General features: G+C 41.4%; 3 protein-coding genes across 3 annotated transcripts; all 3 read right to left on the minus strand.

Moving 5' to 3' along the window:
* Positions 1-1,214: 1,214 nt before the first annotated feature.
* Positions 1,215-3,069, minus strand: LOC108081339 (cytochrome P450 9b2-like). The gene is made up of 4 exons (XM_017176480.3): positions 2,814-3,069; positions 2,250-2,754; positions 1,550-2,186; positions 1,215-1,417 (listed from the first exon to the last, which is right to left on the minus strand). The coding sequence occupies exons 1-4, from the start codon at positions 3,017-3,019 to the stop codon at positions 1,251-1,253; spliced, it is 1,515 nt and encodes a 504-aa protein (XP_017031969.1). The 5' UTR covers positions 3,020-3,069; the 3' UTR covers positions 1,215-1,250.
* Positions 3,070-4,446: 1,377 nt separating this feature from the next.
* LOC108081338 (cytochrome P450 9b2) lies at positions 4,447-6,586 on the minus strand. Its single transcript, XM_017176479.3, has 4 exons — positions 6,357-6,586; positions 5,789-6,293; positions 5,093-5,729; positions 4,447-4,883 (listed from the first exon to the last, which is right to left on the minus strand). Exons 1-4 carry the CDS (start codon positions 6,560-6,562, stop codon positions 4,717-4,719), a joined length of 1,515 nt encoding a protein of 504 aa, XP_017031968.1. The 5' UTR covers positions 6,563-6,586; the 3' UTR covers positions 4,447-4,716.
* A 2,543-nt stretch (positions 6,587-9,129) lies between these two features.
* LOC108081295 (cytochrome P450 9b2-like) lies at positions 9,130-11,113 on the minus strand. Its single transcript, XM_017176382.2, has 4 exons — positions 10,782-11,113; positions 10,234-10,720; positions 9,537-10,173; positions 9,130-9,462 (listed from the first exon to the last, which is right to left on the minus strand). The coding sequence occupies exons 1-4, from the start codon at positions 10,985-10,987 to the stop codon at positions 9,296-9,298; spliced, it is 1,497 nt and encodes a 498-aa protein (XP_017031871.1). The 5' UTR covers positions 10,988-11,113; the 3' UTR covers positions 9,130-9,295.
* Between the last annotated feature and the right edge of the window lie 14,064 nt (positions 11,114-25,177).

Here is a 25,177-nt window from a genome sequence, read left to right on the forward strand (position 1 = left end):
AAAAAAACACAGGACGTACCTTACGGCAAATAAGAAAATTAATACGGTAGTTGTAAGACAATACAATTTTTCTGTTTTTATTAAATATAAATAAAATTTAATACTTTACTTTGTTGTTAGGGATAAATTCAAAGAAAACAAGGAGAAATCTACTAAGAGTGTGATCAACTGTGAGATTTCTGTACTGATTTTCTCTTTCTGTTAATAAAAATATTAGTGGGGATTATAAAAGAAATACCGATTATTTCTTAGGCAGGTATATCTTATGGACTAGATTGCAAAAACGTCGAAGAATAATGCAATATATTTTAAAGGTACATCCTATTTCTAAGAGAAAATCGTTACTAGCATAGGGAAGGGCTAGATTATAAAACAGCCCTGTTAATGGCCTCTAAATTTGAATAACAAGTTCCTACAGATGCGACCTCTGATTAATTATATATTTTTCCAAAAATTTTGCGCTCTCCAATCATATATTGCTTATGTCATAACACCAGAACTCTAGACTGGCAGTTTACTCACACTGAATATGATGTAAACCTAGCCCGAAAACTGGTATAGACTTCAAACGTTTGTTTGTTTAATTTCACTGTTTTAATAATTAAGCATTCTGACCGCAAGCGATTTAAAACTAACAAAAAAACTGTAACAATCAAATGGATTAGCGATTTCACAGAAATAATAATTAAATGCCAATAGAATTTGAATTTAAACCCTATTCATTTTGTAAGCCGTCTGTTGCAGGACAGTGACAATCAATGAGTATCCATAGGATTTTGTATTTGATTGTTTGTTTTCATGGAATTTTTAATTAATCCTTTCATATAAATATATTATTTATATATATATAACATAACTAAATCATATTTCAGCCAAAAACTCATTACAGTTGAAACTGAACCACTATCCCATCGATAAATCATTGTCAGAAACAAAACCCCAATAATAAAAAAATAAAAAATAAAAAATAAAAAGAAATAAATAATATTTTTAACATTTAAATTTTCTAAAAACATTTCAACAGTCGATCGGCCTTCTTAATGATATTTGGACTTTGTTTGATTTTTGTTTTTTTTTTTTTTAATAATTTGATGTTAAATGAAACTTGAGTGTAAGACTAGAAATTATATTTCCAAATATAGCATACTTTTAGCCAGCAACTAACTAAATATAACAACAAGCTAACTAAACTAAAACTCAAAAAAGCATTTGTTTTGCGTCGCTAAAAATTATTTATTATTAATATCATCTTATTTTCTGGGAACCAACTGCATCCAAAATCCCGACCGGGGGGTAAAGTTAAAGCCACGTGCCGATCCCCAAAGATCTTTTTCAGTTCTCGGTGAAGCTTCGATCTTGTAGTTCAGCAGAAGGTTGTACAACACGCCCTTGACCTGCATCAAGGCATAGCGATTTCCTGCAGAAGAAGAAAATGTGGAAATAGTAATAGTTTAAAATCAAGTTAATTAACTTATAAAATGTTTCCTTGAACCTTTACTTTCCTAAAGTACTTAGGTGTTAATAGAGCCCAGTTAAATGAATCACTCACCTATGCAGTTACGAGGACCCACGCCGAAAGGCAGATAAGTGTACGGCACCAGCTCACCCTTCCGCTCCTCGCTGAAGCGCTCTGGATCGAACTTCCTCGGCTCGGGGAAGTAGCGGTCGTCCAGATGAATTCCAGAGATCGGTATGTTAACACGGTCGCCCACCTTGAAGTCGAAGAGCTTGGTGCCATCTTCGTCTGTGAGAGTATAGTCCTTGGAGCAACAGCGGTCGGTGGCAGCGGCTAAGGTCCACTTGCGCAGGGACTCAGCGATGACCATGTCCATATAGGGCATCTTCTGAACGGCATCGTAATTAAGTGAGCCGCCCTTCAGAGCCTCCCGGGTCTCCTTAACCTCCTCGTACAGCCGCTGCTGAATTTCTGGATTGTGCAGCAACTCGTAGGTAGTTGTGCATACCAGGTTGGAATTGTTTTCAAAGGCGGCAAAGAAGAAAATGAAGCACTGAGCCACTATCTCGTCGTCCGTCCAGTTTTCTTGGGTCTCCTTCTTGGACTCCATCAGCAGCTGGATCATGTCGGGTCGGTGGATGTTGTGCTTTTCGCGGTATTTTATGGCATCCACCACCAGGCGCACGAAGTAATCTACTTTGCTGGCCTCAAAGATGGTCAATTTGAAAAACTAGACAGGGTTAAGAAAAGCAATTATTAATGTGATTTAATTGGGGTCAAATATGATACCTACATTAAAGAGCTTAGGAGCAGCGATGGAAAGCATAAACTTGAAGAACTGCGGTCCTCTAGAGAATACCAGACTCTGGCCGATACTGTAAAACTCATTTTTCGGATTATCGAACGAGTTCACCTTCAGTCCAAACGCAGTGGTGGCGATGACATCATTGGAGAGCTTGTTGCACAGCACCTTCATGTCCACCTCGAAACTTTTTCCCGAAGCTGCTCCCGATTCGGTGTCCAGGTGCTGAAGGCACTCGGCGAAACTGTCGTTCATCAGGGTGAACATGCTGCGCATCTTGGCCGCCGTGAATACCGGAGTCAAAGTATTCCTCATGTGCTTCCAACGCTGATCCTTCATCACATTCAGCATGTCATTGACCAGACGCTCGTTGGGGCTTATGAAGAGCTGGTGGTTAGGGAAGTGGTCGAAGTCCTTAACGCAAATCTTCTTGATCACCTCGGGATCGTTCAGCTGGATCATGGGGGTGCGCAGATTGAAGAGGCCCACAACCTTGCTGAAATGTCATTTGGCTCCTTGAAGGCAAAGTGGTGATGGAACAAACAAACAACTTACTGATGGCGAGTGCGATCGTAGAACTCGCTGAGCTGCTTCTGGAAGGAGGCTTTCTGCAAGGCCGAACCAGCCATGTTGCCCACGAATGGGTAGGGTTTCTCGAAGTACAGGCCCCGCTCCTCGAAGGTTTTGAAGGTGGCCGTGCTCCACTTGTAGATCAGGAAACCAATGCCCAAGAGGGCCAGACATATTTCAAGTACTGCCATGGCTAGGACACTAACGTTTTACCGCTTTGTCACTATATTGCGAATTAATTTGGTTAACTACTCGCCACCGCAATTTATACCCGCTGAGCTACAGTATATACATGTGTGTATAGAGTAACAATTAGTATATGTGGTTATCTCAAAGAGAGATATCGATTCTCAACAGGTTAGACTCATTTGGATTTGTTTGTTTTTGTGTGTGGCTGTTGGGAACACACACAAAACACGTATCTGCCGCTGGGCAATTGTTGATACGTTATGGATTATTAATTTGTTTATAAATTTTGAAATGTTTTAGAGAACGCTCTCACGTAGTGAACGCTTCGATAAGCAACCTCCTCTCTCCCCGTGTGTATTGTTATCATTCGGTTTGATAGAGTCACTTTAAAATGCAAAAAACTTTGTAATCGTACAAAATGATAAGGTATTATAATCTATCAAATCCATTAAATAGCTTTCTATTTATATTGTAAAAGCGAGTACGTTGTCATGTGTGTCGATAACATATTTAGGCTGATGAAAGTAGTGTTTATGCCAATGCAATTCCAAGATAAAATTAAAACTGTAAGTAATACCGAAGCTTGTATACCCTTGAAGTCATGTCATTACTATTGTTACTTTGAAAATTCAAAATAAAGAAAGCTTAACCTAAATTACTATGTCAGTATATAGAAGTTAATCAATTAGCTATCACATGAATTATCAAAATCTATTGAAATTATTTGCTTCAAATAAATCGATCGATTTGAGCAGAACCGCTGATGAAATAAGTCAAAAATTTGCAATGTTACTGAAAACGTGATAGGCATAAGATTGCGATTCGGCCTTGACAGTGGCGGGTACATATTGAGAATAGGGAGCTCCTTTATGGTAGGTCTTTCCGATTGAACAGAACAAAAATTCGTTTTCTTTATTCTAATTAATACTATATACATATATTTCCTTAAGGATCTATGTACACCATCTGCTTTCTGCTTTAATAATGATGGTTTAAGAAAATTTTAAGGGCGTCTGGTGGTAATGGAAAAATAAAGATGGCCTTAAAAAATTGTAAAAGAAAACCTCGCCAACAAAGTCTTTGACTAAAAGGTGTGATCAGGGGAAAATATGAGAAGATACTTTTGCAAAATTACATCAATTAGTGAAAAAGGAGTTAGCAGGAGTTCCCAGAAGCTCTTTACGCATAAAAAACAAGTAATCTAGAGTCGATTAACAGTGAGATACACTTGGTATGAAAAGCTCTGTGCCTTAAATAAAACGACTACAAAATAATATGAATTGAGTGCAATCATTATCTTATCTTATACATATATCTTATATATATGTGAAAATTTATCAATATTTAGTATATAACCACTGTTACGGGGTACATGCTGACTTCGAGGACGCAGTTTTCAATTTTAATTTAAAATAAAAACAAACTACCATTATTTAAAAATAATAACATTTTATTTGGAATTTGAAAGCTCAAGTTATATGTTAGCTTTCCATATTACTCCATATTAATTTGGTTCAAACCTAATTTAACGATTACAGCTTTTCATGTCGCACTAATTCTTAGATCTGTTGCTTTACACGAACTTATAATAATTTAATCTTGTATCTTTTCCACAATAATTAAATAAAAGTTAAACCAATTTTTATTTAATCTTATAACTTTGTTATTCCTCAACAAAAGTATTAATATCTACATGGGCTTATTTTCTGGGAACCAACTGCATCCAAAATCCGGAACGGGGAGTAAAGTTAAAGCCGCGTGCCGATCCCCAAAGATCTTTTTCGGTTCTCGGTGAAGCTTCGATCTTGTATTTCAGCAGAAGATTGTAAAACATGCCCTTGACCTGCATCAAGGCATAGCGGTTTCCTGCAGAAGAACGAATAAAATATAAATAATTAGAAGGGGTATGTACAAGGTCGATTAATTTGTATATTCGACTTGTATAACTTTCATTTATCTTTAACTTTTTTTAGTTGTTCTATAAAATATCAAAAAAAGTACGTTGGAGTTTATGAAGATAAGTTGAAGAAAGCCATACATGAAATACATAAATCTCTTTAAATGGGCTTACTCACCTATGCAGTTACGAGGACCCACGCCGAAAGGTAGATATGTGTACGGCACCAGCTCACCCTTCCGTTCCTCGCTGAAGCGCTCCGGATCAAACTTCTTTGGCTCGGGGAAGTACCGGTCGTCCATGTGTAGACCAGAGATTGGTATATTAATGCGGTCCCCCACCTTGAAGTCGAAGAGCTTGGTGCCGTCATCGTCGGTGAGAGTATAGTCCTTTGAGCAACAGCGGTCAGTGACAGCGGCCAGGGTCCACTTGCGCAAGGACTCAGATATGACCATGTCCATATAGTTCATCTTTTGCACGGCGTCATAGGTCAGGGATTCTCCCTTCAGAGCTTCCCGGGTCTCCTTAACCTCCTCGTACAGCCGCTGCTGGATTTCTGGATTGTGGAGCAACTCGTAGGCGGTGGTGCAGATAAGATTGGAGTTGTTTTCGAAGGCGGCGAAGAAGAAAATGAAGCACTGGGCCACGATCTCGTCGTCCGACCAGTTATCCTGGGACTCCTTCTTGGCCTCCATCAGCAGCTGGATCATGTCGGGCCGGTTAATATTTTGTTTCTCGCGGTATTTAATGGCTTCTACCACTAAGCGCACGAAGTAATCGACTTTGCTGGACTCAAAGATGGTCAGTTTAAGCAACTAAGATAGGATAAAGTATAGGATAAAGTAGTTCTGGACATGTAAATGTGATGGCTTACACTGAAAATCTTTGGGACGAGTGAGGACAACATAAACTTAAAGAACTGGCTTCCGCGGGAGAAGACCAGGGACTGACCAATCTCGTAAAACTCATTTTTCGGATTATCGAACGAGTTCACCTTCAGCCCAAATGCAGTGGTGGCGATGACATCATTGGAGAGCTTGTTGCACAGCACCTTCATGTCCACCTCGAAACTTCTTCCCGAAGCTGCTCCCGATTCGGTGTCCAGGTGCTGAAGGCACTCGGCGAAACTGTCGTTCATCAGGGTGAACATGCTGCGCATCTTGGCCGCCGTGAATACCGGGGTCAGAGTGGTCCTCATGTGCTTCCAACGCTGATCTCTCATAACACTGAGCATGTCATTTATCAAACGCTCATTTGTTTTTATAAAGAGCTGGTGGTTAGGGAAGTGGTCAAAGTCCTTTACGCAGATCTTTTTGATCAACTCGGGATCGTTCAGTTGGATCATTGGAGTGCGCAGATTGAAGAGGCCCACAATCTTGCTGGAATATCAAGTTGTATTGAAAGCACTTGGCCATGCGGTGATAGAATCTACGTTGACTTACTGCTGGCGAGTGCGATCGTAGAACTCGCTGAGCTGCTTCTGGAAGGAGGCTTTCTGCAAGGCCGAGCCAGCCATGTTGCCCACTAATGGGTAGGGCTTCTCGAAGTACAGGCCTCGCTCCTGGAAGGTTTTGAAGGTGGCCGTGCTCCATTTGTAGATCAGGAAACCAATGGCCAAGAGGGCCAGAAATATTTCCAGTGCAGCCATGACTGAGGTGTCTCCAATTGCCTATTTTATTCCGAACTGAGATCCCCAACTACTTGCCTGCGCAATTTATACCCTCCCTTGTAGATTATGGGTACTGCTATATGTATGTATAACAAGTATATCTATATAGATTGCTTTAAAGAGAGAGATATCGTTTTTGAACAGGTTAGAGTTGTTTGTTATGACTGTTGCTGTTGTGATGTCAAACAAGGAGAAGTAACCGGGCGCTATGTTTGGGTAATTGTTGTTAGTTTAAAGAGCTTTTGTTCTCTCAGTGCCTTTTTTATATAGGTAGATATTGTGAAAATATTGAGTGGAGCTCTTATTTCAGAGAGTATTCTGATAACCAATATTTTGCTGCTCTCTAAAAGCATTGATTTCTCTAGGTAGCTAAGTTTGACCTTATCTGAAGCCGCGCAATCTAATCATTAAAGAAAAAAACAATTATTCAAAATCAAATAATTTAAAATCCAACTTGAGTAATGTCGTCAAATCTGATCTGATAATTACAATACTTCAAAGCATGTGACTCATATAAATCTAGGTCCTCTTTGGAAATAAAAAAATGCATTCAACGCATTTTACGATTTACAACAATGTTTATAATTTAAACAACTCGTACGATAATATCATATATTGTAGCTTTTTTTTTTTTTTTTTTTTTTTGGAAAAAAAATAATGAAATTTTATTTGACTAGTGCACTGTTACCTAGATATTTGGCAACTAAACCTAATTGGAAGTTAATTCTATGTTTACAATGCTTTGTTATGGAGGAGTATTAAGTTAAGTTATGTTTACATAATTTGAAATGATTTTCATGTTTTGTCTGATATTTTATGTCAAGATCCTGTCGGGGAGGTCTTGAGGGTGGTGACGTTTAAGTCTTCTCCTGACTCGTGTTCTGTGTTCAGCGGTGGCTAATCTTCTAGCCAGACTATTAGGGTGATTGTTAAGTTTTTCCATGTACTTAGTTGAAACAGTGTGAAGTTTGTCTCCAAGCTTGGGCACCTTTAGGTCTCGTTCAATGTCTCTAGTCCTCATATACCAAGGAGCCCCAGAGATCCTCCTTAATGTTTTTGCTTGAAGAATCCGTATCTTGTTCAAATGACATCTTGCAGCAATTCCATAAACTTGAAGGCCATAAAACAGGGAGGGGGCTAGTATTGACTTATATATCATGACCTTGGAGTAAAGCGATAGTTTGTTGCGGGGTGCCAGGAGCCATGCCATCCGGGAAACTTTAGCCTTAAAAGCATGCTGAATGTTCGCAACATGCCTGCCGAACGTAAGTTTACGGTCCAAGGTAACGCCAAGGTATTTATAGGCTCTATGGTGGTCAATGACTCTACCATTAAGACTGACCCCAGGACAGCTAGCTGCACGGTTGGTGAAAGTCACATTCGCACATTTGTCCGCATTGATGCGCACATTCCAGTTCATAGCCCATTCTTGGTAGGCATCCAGATACTCCTGTAAACCAAATGAAGCAGCCAAAATACTTGTATTTTTCACTAGCACAGCAGTGTCATCAGCGTACGTAGCTATTAGTAAATCATCTTCCGCGACTTCAGTTACTGTCAAGTGACTAGGCATGTCCGAAGCAAAGACCGAATACAGAGTAGGACCTAGAACACTTCCTTGCGGAACTCCAGCTTCAATTGTCTTGACTCTTGACTTATACCCATCAGCCGATACATGGAATGTGCGATCATGCAGAAAACTTTTCACAATCATGTATAGTTGAGGCGGGAAGAGTCGCTTCGCTTTGAACAGCAGCCCAGGGTGCCAGACTCTGTCAAATGCCTGTTGAATATATTGTAGCTGAAACAGAAAATGTAATAGGAAAATAATCAAAAGTTCATTGTTGTAAAATCACATCTAGTAAGGTGTTGCACAAGGGTATGGAAACTTCGGCTTTTCAAAGTTACGTTGTTGTTTTTTTTTTTTGCTTTAGCATTTATCTCTTTAAATTTGCTGGATTTAGTTTTCATACTGAACAGCAGTAAGCCAATATATTATTGTTGCTTTAATCTCAAGTTTATCACTTGAATATTTACAGATAATAAATCAGAAATCAGTTTACTAATTATAGGAAAGATTTTCTTTAAACATGATACAAATACATTTCTATTTGGCTAATTCCTAATTTTCCTTTTATGCAGACAAAAACGCATTCATAAATAATAATGAATAGAATAGAATGAATAAGAAAGAAAAGTTGCGACTTATTAGTTAGCAGACGCCTTAGTTGGGAAGACACAAAATTAAGGATCTAAATTATTCTTTCAATTTATTGTTTTTGTCTTGTTTCTGAATGAAAATAAAATAGTGTATATATAGCTCTAAATTGTCATTTATTTCAGAGCGCTCTTTCGTATGTAGATACTAAGTTCTGCATATATGACTGCTGAAGGATAAAATATACTTAATATTTTATCCGATTAAATAGCGATTTCTCCTTAAAACTTTTTATCTGTTTATCCCTTAATTTCTCTTGCAAGCATATAAATTCATCATCAGCAGACAATACAATCTAACACAGCTAGAGCAAATGATAAATAACAATTATTTGCAGTATTACTATTGATTTAATTCTTTGGCGATAGCAGGCAATCCGTACAATTATAACAACATAATACTGATATACGTCTAGTCATATTCGCGTGGCATAATCATAAGATCCATAAGGTGTCTGTTATCACAATTTCAGTCTTTTCGTTTATGAGATCGGCTCACTCGCGTGGGACCAATCGCATGTAGAGTCCGCTTCTGGGAGTCAGGGAGAAGCTCCTTGCCTCCTCCCACATGTCCTTGAGGGTCCTCGGGGAAGCCTCTACCTTAAAGTTGAGCAGCAGGTGATATAGCATTCCCTTGGCCTGCATGTGAGCAAATCGATTGGCTGAAATAAAATTTCGTTTGATAAGCTGATAAGGTAAAATGTGGGATCTGATTCCTTCACAGAAGTTGGCTTACCTATGCAGCTGCGGGGACCCGCGCCAAAGGGTATATAAGTATATGGCACAAGGTCGTTTTTTTGCTCCTCGCTAAAACGCTCAGGATCAAATTTCCTGGGTTCGGGAAAGTAGCGGTCATCCCCATGAAGACCGGCTATAGGAATAGTAACGCGGTCACCCACCTCGAAGTCAAAGAGCTTTGTGCCGTCCGTATCGGTGAGAGTGTAGTCCTTGGAGCAGACACGATCCGTGGAGGGTGCCAGCGTCCACTTGCGCAGCGTTTCGGAAATGACCATGTCCATGTAGGGCATCTTCTGCACAGCGTCGTAGGTCAGGGATCCACCCTTCAGGGCTTCCCTGGTCTCCAAGATCTCCTCGTACAGCCGCTGTTGAATGTCGGGATTCTGCAGCAATTCATAGGCCGCAATGCAGATCAGGTTGGAGTTGTTGTCGAAGGCGGCGAAGAAGAAAATGAAGCACTGGGCCACGATCTCGTCGTCTGTCCAGTTATTCTCAGACTCCTTCTTGGCCTCCATCATCAACTGAATCATGTCCGGACGGGTGATGTTTTGCTGCTCGCGCAGCTTCATGGCATCCACCACTAGACTAACAAAATAGTCCACCTTCTTACCGTCAAAGATCTTCATGTTAAAGAGCTAGGGAAAAACACTGATGAGGTACTCCGTGGTGGGATCTTAAAAAGCTCGTGGACTTACCGTAAAAACCTTTGGCATGAGGGCAGACAGCGTAAACTTGAAGAACTGGATGCCCCGGGAGAAGATTAGTTCTTGGCCAACGGAGTAGAACTCATTTTCCGGGTTCTCAAACGAGTTCACCTTCAGGCCGAACGCCGTTGTGGCGATCACGTCGCTGGAAAGTTTGTTAAAAAGGAGCTTCACATCCACCTCCAAGTCACTGGACTTGTGCAGGTGCTGCAGGCACTCGGCGAAACTCTCGTTCATCAGGGTAAACATATTGCGCATCTTGGCCGCCGTGAAGACTGGGGTCATGGTGTTTCGCATGCGCTTCCAGCGCTGATCCTTCATCACATTGATCATGTCGTTCAGCAGGCGCTCGTTGGTGGTGAGGATGAAGTGGTGGTTGGGGAAGTGGTCAAAGTCCTTCACGCAGACCTTCTTGATCAGCTCCGGATCGTTGAGCTGCACGTAGGCCTTGCGGAGGTTGAAGAAGCCCACGACTTTGCTGGAGTTCAAAGCGGATCTTGAGTATATAAATCGCTTATGGCGGTAAACAAAGGACTTACTGGTGGCGCGTGCGAAGATAGAACTCGGTGAGCTGCTTCTGCAATGAGATTCGCTGGAGGGCAGAGGCGGCCACGTTTCCAAAGAACGGCCAGGGCTTTTCGTAGGGCAGGTTGCGCGTTTCAAAGTTTCGGAAGGTAGCAGTGGACCACTTGTAGACGAGCAGAGCGAGGCCCAGTAGGGCCAGGCAGACTTCGAGGTAAGCCATGTTGGGTTATGGTAGGTTGTATGTAGCACTTGCGAGCTGATAGTTTGTTTAGTGTAAACTGATTTGAGAGCCAACCGGTTGGACAATTTATACCTGTCGGTAAAATTGCATTTGGAGGGCGAGATATCGCCTCTCAAGAGGTTAAGCTCGACTGAAGCCCGCCCATTGGGACTGCAAATCGATAAGTAGGAGCTTTTACCCCTCTCTCTCTCTTTTTCGCTCGTCTGATTTGGGTAATTTCACAAGTTCACAAGTGGAGCTTTTCAGTTCCCTCTCTTTCTCTCGGAAAATTGAATTTCATAATTATGCAAAAAGATCTCAAGTTGAACGAAAAAGCTCGCGCTTTTTAATAGAAAGTATAGTTCGGAATACACTAAGAGAAAACCCGTTTGATCTGCTCGAAATTTAAACCCACCTCTCTGGGGAAAAGCAAATTTTTAAATTTTGGTTCTATTTACATTTTCATATAAAAATAATATTTAAAAACTATTTCAAATATTGCACTGTACTATGTATATCGATAACTTTTTATACCCTTACAATTAAATTTCAGTTAGAAGTTTGATGGAAAAATAAGAGATCCGATCAGCCAAAAAAACCGCGTCGATCTAGCCAAATTTATCCTCCTGTCCGTTTGTCTGTAATTTTTCTTGATTATAGAGATATCTCCTTAAAATATATAGATACATTTATTATTTAAAAGTAAAATATATAATCACATTCCCGAGATGATCTCCCATAGACAAATATGTATCCAATATATATGGAAAACACGTACATCCAATAAATACATATGTGAGAAATATCTTTCATTCTTATAACTTATTTGCAGAATTTGTGAAACTATTTACTTACCCTTATATCTTTTTGATATTAAGCACATAGTCTGTTATCTTATAAAGATGTTGGGGTTATTTTATAATGCTTTCTCTGTATCTGTGAGTGCCTTAACGAATATACATATATTCTTTATCGGATCTTAAATACTTATTTTTGTATACATTGCAAAGAACCTGAACTTGTGTTCTAAGAGTAGTACCTGGTATAAAATAAAAATTTCGACGTAGGACTTGAGAGCTCCCGGTCTCCACTGTAGCTTTAACAAATTCGCTTGGGTATTCCGGGTTTATTCACCCCTTTGCTGGCTGCCAGGCTTGCATATAAATTCCTGCCAATGTATATATCGTGTGTGGATATGTAACGTGCATATATAACTTTCGTTTGCCCAGCCAACCGAGTTGCTTCCTTATTCTCCTTCCTCTGCTGCACACATAGGGAATGGGGAAAGTACTTTAACATTTTATGCGCAACTAAAATGTTAGAACATACTATATATATTTATATATATATACATATAACATGTATGTGATACTACACACAGGACAACTGTGAGGATGTTTCTGCTGTGGGTGTGTGCGCTGCATTTTATCAAAGCTTGTCCAGCAGTTGCCGATGTCTGTCAAGCCATAATGCCTGCTCCTGGCACGCCACCAGCCCCGATCCCAGCCACTGCCATTCCATTTGATTCTATTCTATTTCGCTCCTTTTTTATGCGCAAATCATGCTGCATCATTAAATCTTGCTGCTGTCGCTGCTCTGTGGCTGTTTTTGCCTTTGCATTTCCTTTCGCTTTCCTTTCAGCAGCTTTGCCCCGGAAATACCCGAAACCGACGGGAGGGAATTTACGGCTTTGGGCGTTGATTTTGCTCGGGATCTCCGCTTGCCAGGAGGGCCTCGCTTCGCCACAGTTTTATTTCGCTTTGTTTTTTATGGGTTTTTAAGTAGTCGTAAAGCGCAACACTTGATGAGATATTAAACGCTGAAAGGATACCGAAAACGGGACTGAGCTGTCCCGATTTGGGATCACACATTGTTGCACTTTGTTTGATTTGATGGCATTTTAAATATTGGTTTTTGAATTTTTCATTATTTCCTGGAGCAAAGCGCTGTCAATGGGCCTTTAATAGATTTGAGGCCTCGTAAAAAACTGGGAAAGGAAATGGTATACTGAGAGAAAACACCATAACTAAGAATTATTTCATTTGATTATACTTTTTTTAAATACTTTACTTAGTTAAATGCTCTTAAATAATAATGAACCCCTTGTTACATATTTTTATAAAACGAAAAATCTATAGATAAACTCACCATATTTTCTTTCCGTGTAAAGCTAAGAGCAGAGTCAGAAGGTGAGAAACAGGCACAACTCACCTGTCCGCCTCGCTTCTGTCTCATCAAGGAGTATAAAGAGACCACAAAACCCGAAGAACCTTGTCTGCAAACTTGTCAATGACTCCCAGCAACTAAATATTTTATTAGGCAGTTGGCAGCACACAAAAAAAAAAGCAGGGAAAATTGAAGAAGGACCAAGGACTCGGTGTATGTATGTGTGTGGTCGTGATTGCGTGAAATTTAGTAGCTCTTGGGGCGATGTAGGGACAGACAAGTTGATGCTGATGAGCCTCATGATGGGCACGACGACGATGATGATGATGTGGATGAGGATGTTTATGTGGGAGCCTGATGAAGCTGCCACTGCCGCTGCCAGCCTGTCAGGGGAATTCGGGAGATGGCGGCAAAGTTCTTTGACTTCCCCCCAAAGCTTCTCCCCCTGAAATGTTTGCTCACAATTGGCTGTACGTGTGCAACATTTTTAAGTAGCATCCGCCCGCCGCCACCCTCTCTGTTTGTCTTAAGTTTGGGGAAAATGCCAAGGCGGAAACATATGTTTTCAATTTAGCTTGCAAATGGCAGAACTTGATTGAATTTACCTAGGCCAAAATGGAGATCGATGCAGTCTCAACATGCCGAATCTTTAAGGTCTCCGAAGAGCATTTTCTATGAAGGCAATGCTGAAAAAAATGAATTGTAAGATAAAGTAAAAAATCCTTCCTTCAACCACCAAGAGACCAAAATATTAACTTAAATGAGTAGACACATACTTATTTTTTAAGCTTTCACTTTCTCTGAAACCCACATTTTCAATTCTTCCAGCAAGACCCTCTCTAATTTGCACCTTGCCCAATACACCAATGAAACTTTAACACATTGAGTCTTTAACGTGACCGAAGACTATACGAAAGTTCATCCGTCATCGGAGTCCCCAAAGAGCGAATGGCAGAAAGGGAAATTCGCAAATTACATTTGCGGCGTCTGGTAGTCTGCATCAATCATACGCACCGTGTTCGGCATCAGCAGCTGTCGAGGTGCCCGGGGAAGTGGCCTGCTCCTGGGGGACTCGCTTGGGGAAACGGGACGTTGACAGTGCCAGGCTCCATGTCACTCTATTCAAATTACTTGCGATTCGCCTTTGTTGTTAGTGAAAGCGTCGCCTAATTGCACGCCACACGATTTGCAAGTGAGAAAGCCAGCGCTCCTTTTGCCAGCAAATTAAAATAAATTGTCCGAAATTAAAGGGAAACTTTTACTTTTGCCTCGGCTTCGTGCTTGTTTGCCTGCTTAGGAATTCAAACGGCGTGGCCCAGGGGATCCTACATGGCCATGACTTGTCTGACAAGCAGGAATGTACATATATCCTCGGTGTGTGTTTGTCCTTTGGCTGACATTCATTGGGAATGCGGCGGGCGTAGGGACGTGGCTCAACTTTTTGCATATTACGCACTTGGTCACGTACTCTGCTCGTTTTTATTTTGCATAAGTTTCTGACGGATGTTGAGAGCGCAAAGAAAGGCAGCTTTAAGTCCGGATCCGGCAGGAATTAGCCCAATTAGGCGCTGCCCGGCATATGCAGACAGTGGGCCTCCGATAAGCGAGGCGATAAGGCCGAACAAAGGCAGCGGGCAATTTCCCGAGACACGGTAATTGCACGGAGTACAGCGTCGAGTTTGAATTATGGCCCGGCACTTATGAGCTTTTTACTGCTCTTCTCCGTTTCGTTTCGTTTCGTTTTATTTATTTGGCTTTTCATTTTGTGACTCCCCATTGGCGACCTTTGCCAGCCGCCCGAAACAAGTTCAATGGCTCCGTCCCGTCCCCTTTTCCAGCCCCGATCCTGCCCCGCAAGGCGGGCTACACGATTTTTTATTTCGCATGTTGCGACGCTAAGTGCTTCCTGTGCTTCTTTCTCGGGGGCTGGGCAAGGTGCCACATCAACTTTGGCTGCCACGCCATAATATTAATTGTGCCTGCCAGAAAAAATACATTTTTTTTTTGTTCAGCCTCTGCCGGATTGGGGAGGAGTCTCTCCGCACATAAAGGACATGGCCGGGGGCCACTTAAATGCCATTAAATTTTTATTTTATACCCCCGAATGAAGTGCGTGCGCTCTTAAATTTTTAATAATTATTCATAGCCGTTCCTTGGCCAGATAATCGCACTTTGTTCTCTCGGACGAGGCCAGCAGCTATTTGGTCAGCCCGCTTTTCCGGCCTCCCAACTTATGCGTATTTGCATTTCCGCACTTCACTCTCGCTTTTTGTGGGCCCGAGAATTATGATTACTTTCGAGCCAGCTGATGCAGCCCGAAAAAATAGGCAGGGTGTTCGGGGTGGCAGTCCCAGTTGCCGGCGGACCTTCTAGACTGCGAGTAGTAGTTCCCTGTCAGGGTTTGTCAACCGGGGGTAGAGCTGCCGAGTCGCTTCTGGTGGAAAATGACAAATTGTCTCATCAGTCAGAGCAAATGTAACCGAACGGAGCGCTACGCAGCGGAACACAATGGATCGAAGGTGGAGCGGGGTCACAGCACAAGTTTTTCCCTGCTGGCGGAACAATCATTATTATTGTCTACTTCTGAGGGCTTCATCTACACATCTGCACCGTAAGAAATATCGCAAGTACTAGAGGTATTAAAAGAAACCGAAGCTCAGCTTCAACTGAAGGTTACTAGGATGGTAACATAACCACTTAAACCTACCTTAAGAAGAGGTATCAGAGAAAGTAAGATGCTCAACGCCCATGTACTTGATGTACGATATGCAAGAGGATTTCCCTTGGCAACAAGATTAGTTTCCCTTCCGCTGGGAAATTTAAGAGCGTGAAATATAGAAGTACTAGAGCTGCAAACGATTTATAAGCAACAAGATGCGTAACGCGCTGAATGTATGCCATAGCAGTAAGTAATTTTATCAACTAAGATATTTTTAAGATCGTAAAAATCTTGAAAATCAAACCAAAAGCCTTAAGAATACGTTATTCAAAGAGCCTCAAGTCCGCTCTAAGCCCCTTCCCATATGGTGGCCTTGAAAGTTCTCTACTTATATTCCTTAGTTAAGCTTCGAATTTTTCCCTAGTGTCCCCTTTACATATCCCGCTTAGACACATGTGTTTTTGACAAGCTGCCGCTCATCGCCTTGTGTGACATCATTTATAATATTTCATTCGCTGTGTCTTGGGGTACCTTGTCTGCATTCCATTGCCCCTTCCCCGTGAGGAAAAGAGTAATGCAGGGAGCTGCCCCGTTTTGCAGGCAAGTATGCAAAATGTATGAAAACTTTTCATTCCTTCACTCAGCCATTTAATGAGCAAAGTTTCAATTAAATCGAAGCTCTGCACTCGGCTTGAGCTGGGGCCTCAGCTGCTGCTCAAACAAATCGAAACAAATATAAACAGCGCCCCCAACTCCCCCCAAATTCCGCTGACAGCAATGCCAATAAAAGCCAAAGCCGGGGAGAGCAAAAAGTTTATGTGTTTTTCAGCGATTTCCCCAACTAAATCACAGCTAAATCTCTCGCCGCCCCTTTGGGTGGATTTTATTTGTTTGTCGCTCGTCGTTCGGTCGGTCTGTCGCTGTTATTTTTTCTGTTTTGTTACTCTCGAATGTAAACTGATAAAAACAATTGAAAGCAAACAAAACCAAATGGGGGGAAAAGTAATCTTTAAATTAAGGGTCGCAGTGCTTTCGGGCGGACTCCTTTTCTTTCCAACTTCCAACCCTCGCCGAGCTGTCTTCAATTTCGCATATAAGTAAAGCCATTTGGCTTCGATTTGAATTTAAATGGTTCTCGGATTGTGCCCGCCCATATTAAAGCGTTTACCACAAAATTGAAAAGTTCTGGCCGCTCTCTACAGTCGCCCACGCACACGCACACCCAGCACACACACACACTCCGAGCCTGAGTCGTGGGCGGCACCCGGAAAGTATGCCACATTTAATTGATTTTCCCTGGACCTCGGCTGCATGTGGAGCGGTCATTATGATTTAATTAACTGTGCACTATATACTTTCGCGGTAATTCATATTTAGCCCACATTAGCGTGCCGCGCGGTGTGTGTTTGTTTTATAAATTAGCAGTTGGCCTTGCATAATTTTCACATTCTACTTTAATCTTAATGTTTAATTTAGTTTTTCATTATTTAACACAATTTGTGGCGTGCTGCGAGGGTTTGGGGCTTGACCTTGAGGAGCGATAAGACAGAGCGGCTCTGAAATTATTAATCACGTTAAATTATGGTTTAACTTAAAGGAGTTCCATTTATTTGCATTACCTCAGATTAGTCTTATTTAAATTTATTAATGTAAAGTTTGCTAAAGATTCGTTGTTAAAAATATGAGATCAGTTCCCATTAACTTATAAAAGCGGCTAACTAAAAATCCTTCATGTTTGCAAGATTAAATATCAGAAGAAAAGATACAGAAATATTAAAAATATTATTCAAGAAATATTCCTCAAATAACACAAAATTTTCCAATTAATCAGAGTTGCCAAGAAAACGTTGAGCCTATTTACTTTTATTAATGTCAAAGCTTAATTAGTTTCATATCTTCCTGGTTCATAATTCTCGGTTCTCCCTCTCTGAACCGACAACATTTGCATAATTTGGCCATTTAATTTGGCATGCTCTAATTAAACAAGTTAATGGCGTTCTGTGTGGCTAGCTGAGCAATGTCTCCTGTCACCTCGGTCCAATTATGGAGCCCAGCCACACTCTCTTGGTCCTTGAGCAGAGTTCCCGCTGTGGCGGGTAGGGTAGAGGGCGAGCTCTAAGGAGCAGCACTTAGCTGCGTATTTTACAGTTCATTGCATTGTTATATAATTTAACAGGCAAACACCTTGCCTGAGTGCACACACTCAAAGGCATTCACACACCCCCAAGTCACACACATCCATTTCCTCGACGCCAGAGGAGGCTCGCTGCTCAAGGGGAGGGAGTGGCCAAAAGCCGGGCAACAATGTAGCCAAGTTTATTTGTGCTAAAAAGAGTTCCTCAGACTTAACCTCCTCAAGTTGGGGTGCCATTTGCAACACACACACATGTGCGAGTGCTTATGAAATGGCTTTGGGTTTGGGCCCGAGCCACGGGAGAGTGTGTAAGAAATTGCTACAAAAGATGCCATTAAAAAATCTTTGTGTTGCCACAAATAAATCCAGCACAAGCTCAAACGCACTCGTTCACATAAGGAATGTACTTACACTGAGAGAAACTGAAAGGTAACAGGACTTAAAATATTATAGAATTGAAATAAGTAGTTATTTCTATATTTAAAAACTTTTCCAAGCGCACGTTCTATGCATATGAATAGAAATAAATAACTTTTTTCAATAACAATATGCAATAATACATTTACCTAGCCACTTTTTATATATTTCTTTAATTTATTATATAAAATAAATGTTGATATAACAAATAACAATATATCTTTAACTGGGAATGATCTAAACACCTATTGTTTTTATAATTATAAATATTTTCCTCGGTGTACAACAAAGAGCTTTACATCCATCAAAGTAAAAACTAAGTCGCTGGTGGGGGGCTTCAACAAATGTTGCTAAGCTGGGGCACCCAGGGGTGAGGTATAGGTAGGGGGAGGGCAACAGGGTGGGTGAGGACGAAGAGGGTTTCCCATTTCAGTTGGCTTAACACATTTTACACTTTTGCAATTGTTTAGCCGGGGCTCGCGCCCCCACTCCTTAGCACTCTCCAATATCAGATCTCCACACCCGACTCCGAAATCTCCAATCCCCACTCCCCTCTCACTGCATACTTTTCGGCGGGCCCCCGTTTAGCTGTCACTCCAGACTTCGGGGAAATCCAAGCCCAAAGCCCAATCCCGGCCCAAATCTCGCACATTAACACATTTTCATGGCTGCGTGGGCCCCATAAAACGCACTCTCTAAAACTATTCCGCCACAGCGTGTCGAACAGTGAATTTGGCTACGGCTAAGTCTAACTACCTTCTAACCCAACCCCGGACTACGCCTAAGCCCTGCTCTCGGATCGTAAAAAACGGCGGAAAATCCGCTTTCAAAACGCTCATGTGCGGGAATTTGCATAGGAAGTGTGTGTGCGTGCGTGGTAGGTGAGGAGCGGAGGCGCGAAGCAGCCCTGAAAACTGCTGTTGCCATTCACACGCTCTTGGGCCGGGCCAATACGTCAGTAAATTGGCAGCAAATAGGGCCAGTAAAAACTGCACCAGAAACCAAGAGACGGACACTTCAATTTGGCTGATGCTGCCGCTGCCGTTGCCGATGCAGCTGCCATTCATTCACCTTTTGCCTGCATTGTTGTGTTTTTATGGGTTTATTTTTTAAGATAGCTGTATCTGCTTTTTAGGGCCCCTTGTTGGGTTGCTTGATGGATTCCCCTTTCTGAGGTCCTCAAAATATGTGTATTGAGAGAAAACTGTACCTTTAACTGGGATTGAAAAATAGATATGTGTAATGGTGGATATTAAACTATTTTATATTTATAACAAGATGTGTCCTTATGTCCATTTAACTTTTGGAGATCACTTTAAAAAACGGACTCAAACAGAGGCAGAAATGTCTTCTTTCTAACCAAAACATAAACATTTTGTACATATTGTCATATAACTAAAATGAGGAATTATTTTCAGTGTTCTTGGTTCACACCTTTCTCCTTTTCCTATTAGCGAAATAAAAGCCACTACTCCCTGTAATCTGTTTTATCTTCTTGGAGGAAAATCGACTGTCGCCGACGCAAACAAAGCCGCGGCATACCTTTAGGCTTCCACTGAAAATCGTAGGGATTATCAGATTCTCTGCTCCGTTCGGCGACTACACTAGACTACACTACACTCCCCTGCCTCAAAGTCCCTCCTGATCGATGTGTCATTTTGACAAGCAAATTAGCATATGCCGAAGCTGAAAGCCGAGAGCTGAGCGCGGAAGGCTGGGCCCCAAGCTGCTGAAGAAGACAGCCTCATTTGCTGAGGATGATCGCCGCAGAGCTGGGATCGCCTGGAGCCATGGTCGTCGTGGCAATCCCTGCAGAGCGAAGGCCTGCCGTTGCATTTCCGTGGCAATGCCGGAGAATTTGCATTGCAAAGTTGCCCCGATCGGCGATCGTTACATAAAGTACGCCACCAAACCCGCCCAGCGCCGGCGAAATAGAAGACGAAATAGAAGGCAATAGAGGCGCAGACCGCATCCAAATCCCAGACCCAGTGCCAGTCACAGACCCAGCCCAAATCCCCGGCCCATCTTCAATGGCATCTTGATCATGTCATTTGTTCTGCGCAATGACAGTTGCCGCAGCAGCAGCCGCAGCCGCAATTTCCTGTTGGCCATAAATTGAAATAATTGCGGATCGCATGCGCTGATTTCAATCAGCTAATTGACGTTTTATGATGGACACATTTCTGCCCAATAGACAAATGGACGTCGAAGGTTGCCCAAATATTGCAAGCCGGCTGCACAGAGAGAAAGTTAGTGCACTTTGGCAAATGAATACTGAAGAGTAAGGGAAAAGCATTCGCACAATGTCAAGAGTTGGAATGGAAATACTTAATTTATTTATTGCGTACCTTTAAACATCCTTTCATGGGATTTAAACACTAAATTGCGAGTTTAGAAATGCTTTTCCAACGAAATAAAAATTCTATTCCCAGTGTAAATGCGGAGAAAGGGCAGGCACCCGAAATTGATATGTTGTCTATCATATAGATATGGCGTTCTTCGTCAACTGCGGCAGCATCTTCAATTGAATTTGATTTGGTTGGATCGCTAGATCTCTGGATCTAGATGCTGGATGCTGAGTTCTGGATGCTGTGCCCACTTTGGGCACATCAATTGACTGCTTAGGCGGCTGTCAGATGCCTTAACGGACAGCATACAAGGCTGTGCGGCTTGTTGCCGCTGATAGATGTCCGTGATTTCGTAGAAATCGAAAGGCCAGGGCTGCCCCGCTCTCCGCCAGTCTGCCTATTTTAGTGCTAATTAATGGGAAGTACAAGGAGTCGTTCTGGTCGTTGCAGCTTAATTTGTCGCGGATGAAACGGCTCGAATTGGCGAATCCAGTTCCCTGCCACGACTCGCACGCTCCAAGTGGGCAGCGCGCGATTGACGTGTCATCCATGTTGCAGTTGTTGCAGCTGTTGTTGCTTTTGTCCCTGTCAGCGAGGGTTGTTGTTGGGTCTGTCGCCTGGTCAAGTGGACAGTGCCGCCACCGACAGGAAGGGAGCCGGACTTTGGAGTCCGTCTAGGAATCTGCACCAAAAGAAATGTCTGTAATGGTAAAGTGGAAATGAGTGTTCCGCGAGTGTATATATTTTGCAAAGAATTGTTAAAAATTAAGTAGGTAAATATCGAACTTTAGAAACTTATGAATGTAATGAGAATGTAATGTGAAATGACAAATAGTTAAAACACTTTGTATAAAAGATTTGTTAAATTTAATTCTATATAATTCATTACAAGCTTAATACCAACTAGAACTACCGATTTAAATTGCCAACCAAAAACCCATCGCTCTCAACTTACTTAACCATGTCTTTGGTGTTTTCAATTAAAAAACATATACAAATTATTTAAACACTGGTTTCTATTTTATTTCGAGTGCTGCTGCCTTACATCAAGAGTGCGTGTGGAGTGCGGCAAGTCTGTAGACTCCATTTGCATACGTGCAACGCTTGATTTGCTGCTCACTTGATGCCGCTGCAATTGAATGAAAGTTTTCCGATCCGCTGGAAACTGAGTCGAGTTGACCAACGCCTCGCGGGTTTCACCAAAGTGCCTTGCCGGAGCTGTCGATTAGATTGGGCCGCGGCATTTAGCTAATTACCTCAGTTGTAGAAAAGTTGCCTTGGGACACAGAGACCCGGCTGAGTGGTTACCAAACCGCTTGGAAGATGACAACTCCGAACCTTTGGATACCGGATAACTTTCGTTTAATGTCTACGCAACTTATTTTTAAGAATTTATGGCCATTAAAAGTATATATTTTATATTGGAGTTTGTGTTGGTGAGCTTTCCATTGGGGTTTTCCTGTTGTCTCTTAATGAAAAGCTGCTGTGTTTTATTCAATGGCAATGGTTATACTTATAAAATGCCTAAAAATATAAGCAAGTCAGGAAAGATACAAGTTACAATTTATTTTAAGATTTTAGTTACTAAACTAAACAGATTTATTAGTAGTCATAAGTATATTAAATATATGGTATGGGTAATCCCTAATGAGTTGGCTTACGTTTTTAAGTATTTAAACAAATGGAAATGGACCCAGCTTTGAACTCACTTTCGACCTCAAAGCCCAGGCCCCCTGTAGGCCCCGTCAATTGTCTGGTCACGCACAGCCCCAAAGAATACCCCGGGGGATTCGTTCTCGATACTATGCAAATGTCGAGTATTCTGTTTTAGTTATGTGCAAATTTATTGTTTATAAAAAGCGGCAGCTGAGGGCAGGCGGAGAGCGATTGCTGCCATTGTGTGTGCTGTGTGCCTCTTCTTATTTATTTATTTATTTATTTTTTTTTTTTGGCGGTGTTTGGGGAGTTTTTGCGAGCCCTGCTGGGTGCTGTGCCTGGTGCTCTATCAGCAACTGGTTTTGGGTTACCCGCACGCACACCGTCTCCGAGGGCAGACGAGATGCAGCGGCGATCACATAATTCGTGTTGCTGCCTCATCATTCTTGTGCTTTTCCAAGCCGCGTCCCCGGATCGGGCTCTGAGGAGGAAGACGCTTTTTGCCAAGTTTATTTTTATCAACAGCGGCAGCCGAGGCAGCATTTTGCTGCTGTTGCATGATGGATCCACGGAGAGAAATTACAAATTCTGCATTTGCATTTAAAGTGCTGGTGAAATGGTTAGGTTTTTATTATGTTTCTAGTGTATAAAGCACTGTTAGTACCTGCGCATCCAACCGAGTCGATTACTTCTAATTCATAATTCATCATCGTAAAAAGAAGACGTAATACCATGACCGAATCTAATAACAATTTTTATTACATAATATAATATTTTAAATTCCGATTTAAATACAAAATAAAGGAGAGGAGAAGACAGATCTTTCTAAATATTTGTTCTAGTAAATAATCACTGAATAAAATCCAATTTAAAATCTAATGTTTTATGCATCTTATAAATACTATTGGCCTTATTTTTCCAATACTTTTTTTTGTTCAGTGTCCTGCTTAAGTCCCTTTCCCGATCCCCGGCTGCTGTGTGTATCTGGAGACGTAGATGGAGCAGGAGATGGAGTCCAGCATCTCACGATCTTTAACATGTTTTGTCTCGATCAGTGAAATCATTCAATCAGAACGGTCAGCGTCGCTTCTTCGTTCGGTCGTTGGCAGGAAAAAAGGACACAAGTACTCACACACACACACACACACACACTCGCCTTTCTTGTGGTTGTAAATTATATAAGGTTAGGCCAGATCTGGTTTTGTGCTTTTATAAGGAGGCCTCCTATCCCAACTCCGAGTCCCAGTCCGATTCGAAGCGATTGAAAGTGTTAGGGAGCTCTTCTTTTTGTGCCTTGTAATGCTGCCATCAGCTCCTCGATTCTGTGGGTATATCGCAGCGACGATATCTGTATCTGTATCGTTATTATGCAGGATCGGCGGGGCTGCCCATCAGTCGGAACGGTAGCCGCCAATTTATGACGCCCAGGGAAGTGGGTCTCGTGTTCCCAAAACCCTTGCCCAGGACGGGTCCATAAAGCATGTTTTTAAAATTCCATTAAAATTTATTAGCATTTCACACAAAATGTGCATAAATAACCCAGCTGAAGTTCGGGACTTTTTGATAATTCGGAGAGGGGCCCTCCTCCCTTACGGCACTTTAATGATAAAAAATTGGCCATCGCCTCTCACCTGAGCCTGCTGGGATTTTGAATCGATTTTCGTTTTCTGTGTTTCGAGTTTCGTAAACTCCATAAATTCGAGGGGCTGGGGCTGCTGGGGATGCTCGATAAACAATTTATGCGCAATGCTGTTTGCTTTCCCCGCCGCCCTTTGTTTATGCACGCATTATCTAAACAAATACGAAAATACGAAAATAACTCATTAAATGCAACGGCCATAAAACATGAACGTTTTCGTTTCGTGTTCGTAAACGGGAAATTAGAGTTAATGCAATCCCGATCGCCCCCTCGTCACCACTTTCTGCCCCGCCAACGGGCCTTGGCTTTGGGCCCAGATCCGAGCATGTAAATAATTTGACAGGAGAGCGATCTCGTAGCTATGCACTATGGAAAATATTTAACCATTTTTTTTTTAACATAACACATTGTAATTATATATCCCTAGGCAGATTCTAAATACAAATGATTTGGCTATCTACATAATTAACATATGTAGCTTTAATACAAAACATTAGTTAAAACTTAAGATGATTGCCTGAATTATTATTGAATATTTTATATTAAGAACAATGAATACAACTTTAAAAGTAAATAGTTTATTACCTGACCGTTAATTTTATATTTGCAATATTTTAGTAGCATTAAGTATTCTTAAATCGTTAAAATTCAAAGTTTGAATTTCAAATATAAAAATTGACACATCTAAAAAACATTTGTTCCAAAATATCTTTTAAAATCCCCACAGTGCAACAAGTGCAGGGAGAGCACAACTCAAGTGCACGCCGGGAGTTTCGGAGAGAGAAAGATACTGAGAGAGAGAGAGGTGGTATCCGAGAGCTAATAAACAAAGAAACAAAGAAACAGAGTGAGAATTGTATCTGAAAGTGGAACTCTTCCCACTATTTTCAGGTGCGATCGGGTTAAGAACCGAAACCATCCCAAAGTTCCTTTTCTTCTTTCTTTTTGTTCTCTTCTTTAATGGATATAAAGGCTTTGTCAAGATGTTGGTTACGCTTGTAAATAATTATTAAATTTATAAATAGGTATGAAATTATTTAAGTATTATTTTTAGAAATATAACATTATTTAAAAAATATAGCATCTCAATTCCGTTTTGTTTAAGCAATAATTTAGCTAATGATGATATAATTAAAATGAAAAGTGGTTTTAAATCAAAGAGACATTTCGC

This window comes from Drosophila kikkawai, chromosome 2L, assembly GCF_030179895.1.
Source record: "Drosophila kikkawai strain 14028-0561.14 chromosome 2L, DkikHiC1v2, whole genome shotgun sequence".
Lineage (NCBI taxonomy): Eukaryota > Metazoa > Arthropoda > Insecta > Diptera > Drosophilidae > Drosophila > Drosophila kikkawai.

Bases quoted from the DNA above. Each gene is read 5' to 3' on its own strand.
- LOC108081339 (XM_017176480.3), bottom strand. From the start codon at position 3,019: ATGGCAGTACTTGAAATATGTCTGGCCCTCTTGGGCATTGGTTTCCTG. The intron at 2,755-2,813 runs GTAAGTTGTTTG...ATGACATTTCAG, and splicing joins TACGATCGCACTCGCCATCA to CAAGGTTGTGGGCCTCTTCA. The intron at 2,187-2,249 runs GTAGGTATCATA...AACCCTGTCTAG, and splicing joins CTGCTCCTAAGCTCTTTAAT to TTTTTCAAATTGACCATCTT.
- LOC108081338 (XM_017176479.3), bottom strand. From the start codon at position 6,562: ATGGCTGCACTGGAAATATTTCTGGCCCTCTTGGCCATTGGTTTCCTG. The intron at 5,730-5,788 runs GTAAGCCATCAC...ATCCTATCTTAG, and splicing joins TCGTCCCAAAGATTTTCAGT to TTGCTTAAACTGACCATCTT. The intron at 4,884-5,092 runs GTGAGTAAGCCC...GTTCTTCTGCAG, and splicing joins GGGTCCTCGTAACTGCATAG to GAAACCGCTATGCCTTGATG.
- LOC108081295 (XM_017176382.2), bottom strand. From the start codon at position 10,987: ATGGCTTACCTCGAAGTCTGCCTGGCCCTACTGGGCCTCGCTCTGCTC. The intron at 10,174-10,233 runs GTAAGTCCACGA...GTTTTTCCCTAG, and splicing joins TCATGCCAAAGGTTTTTACG to CTCTTTAACATGAAGATCTT. The intron at 9,463-9,536 runs GTAAGCCAACTT...ATTTTATTTCAG, and splicing joins GGGTCCCCGCAGCTGCATAG to CCAATCGATTTGCTCACATG.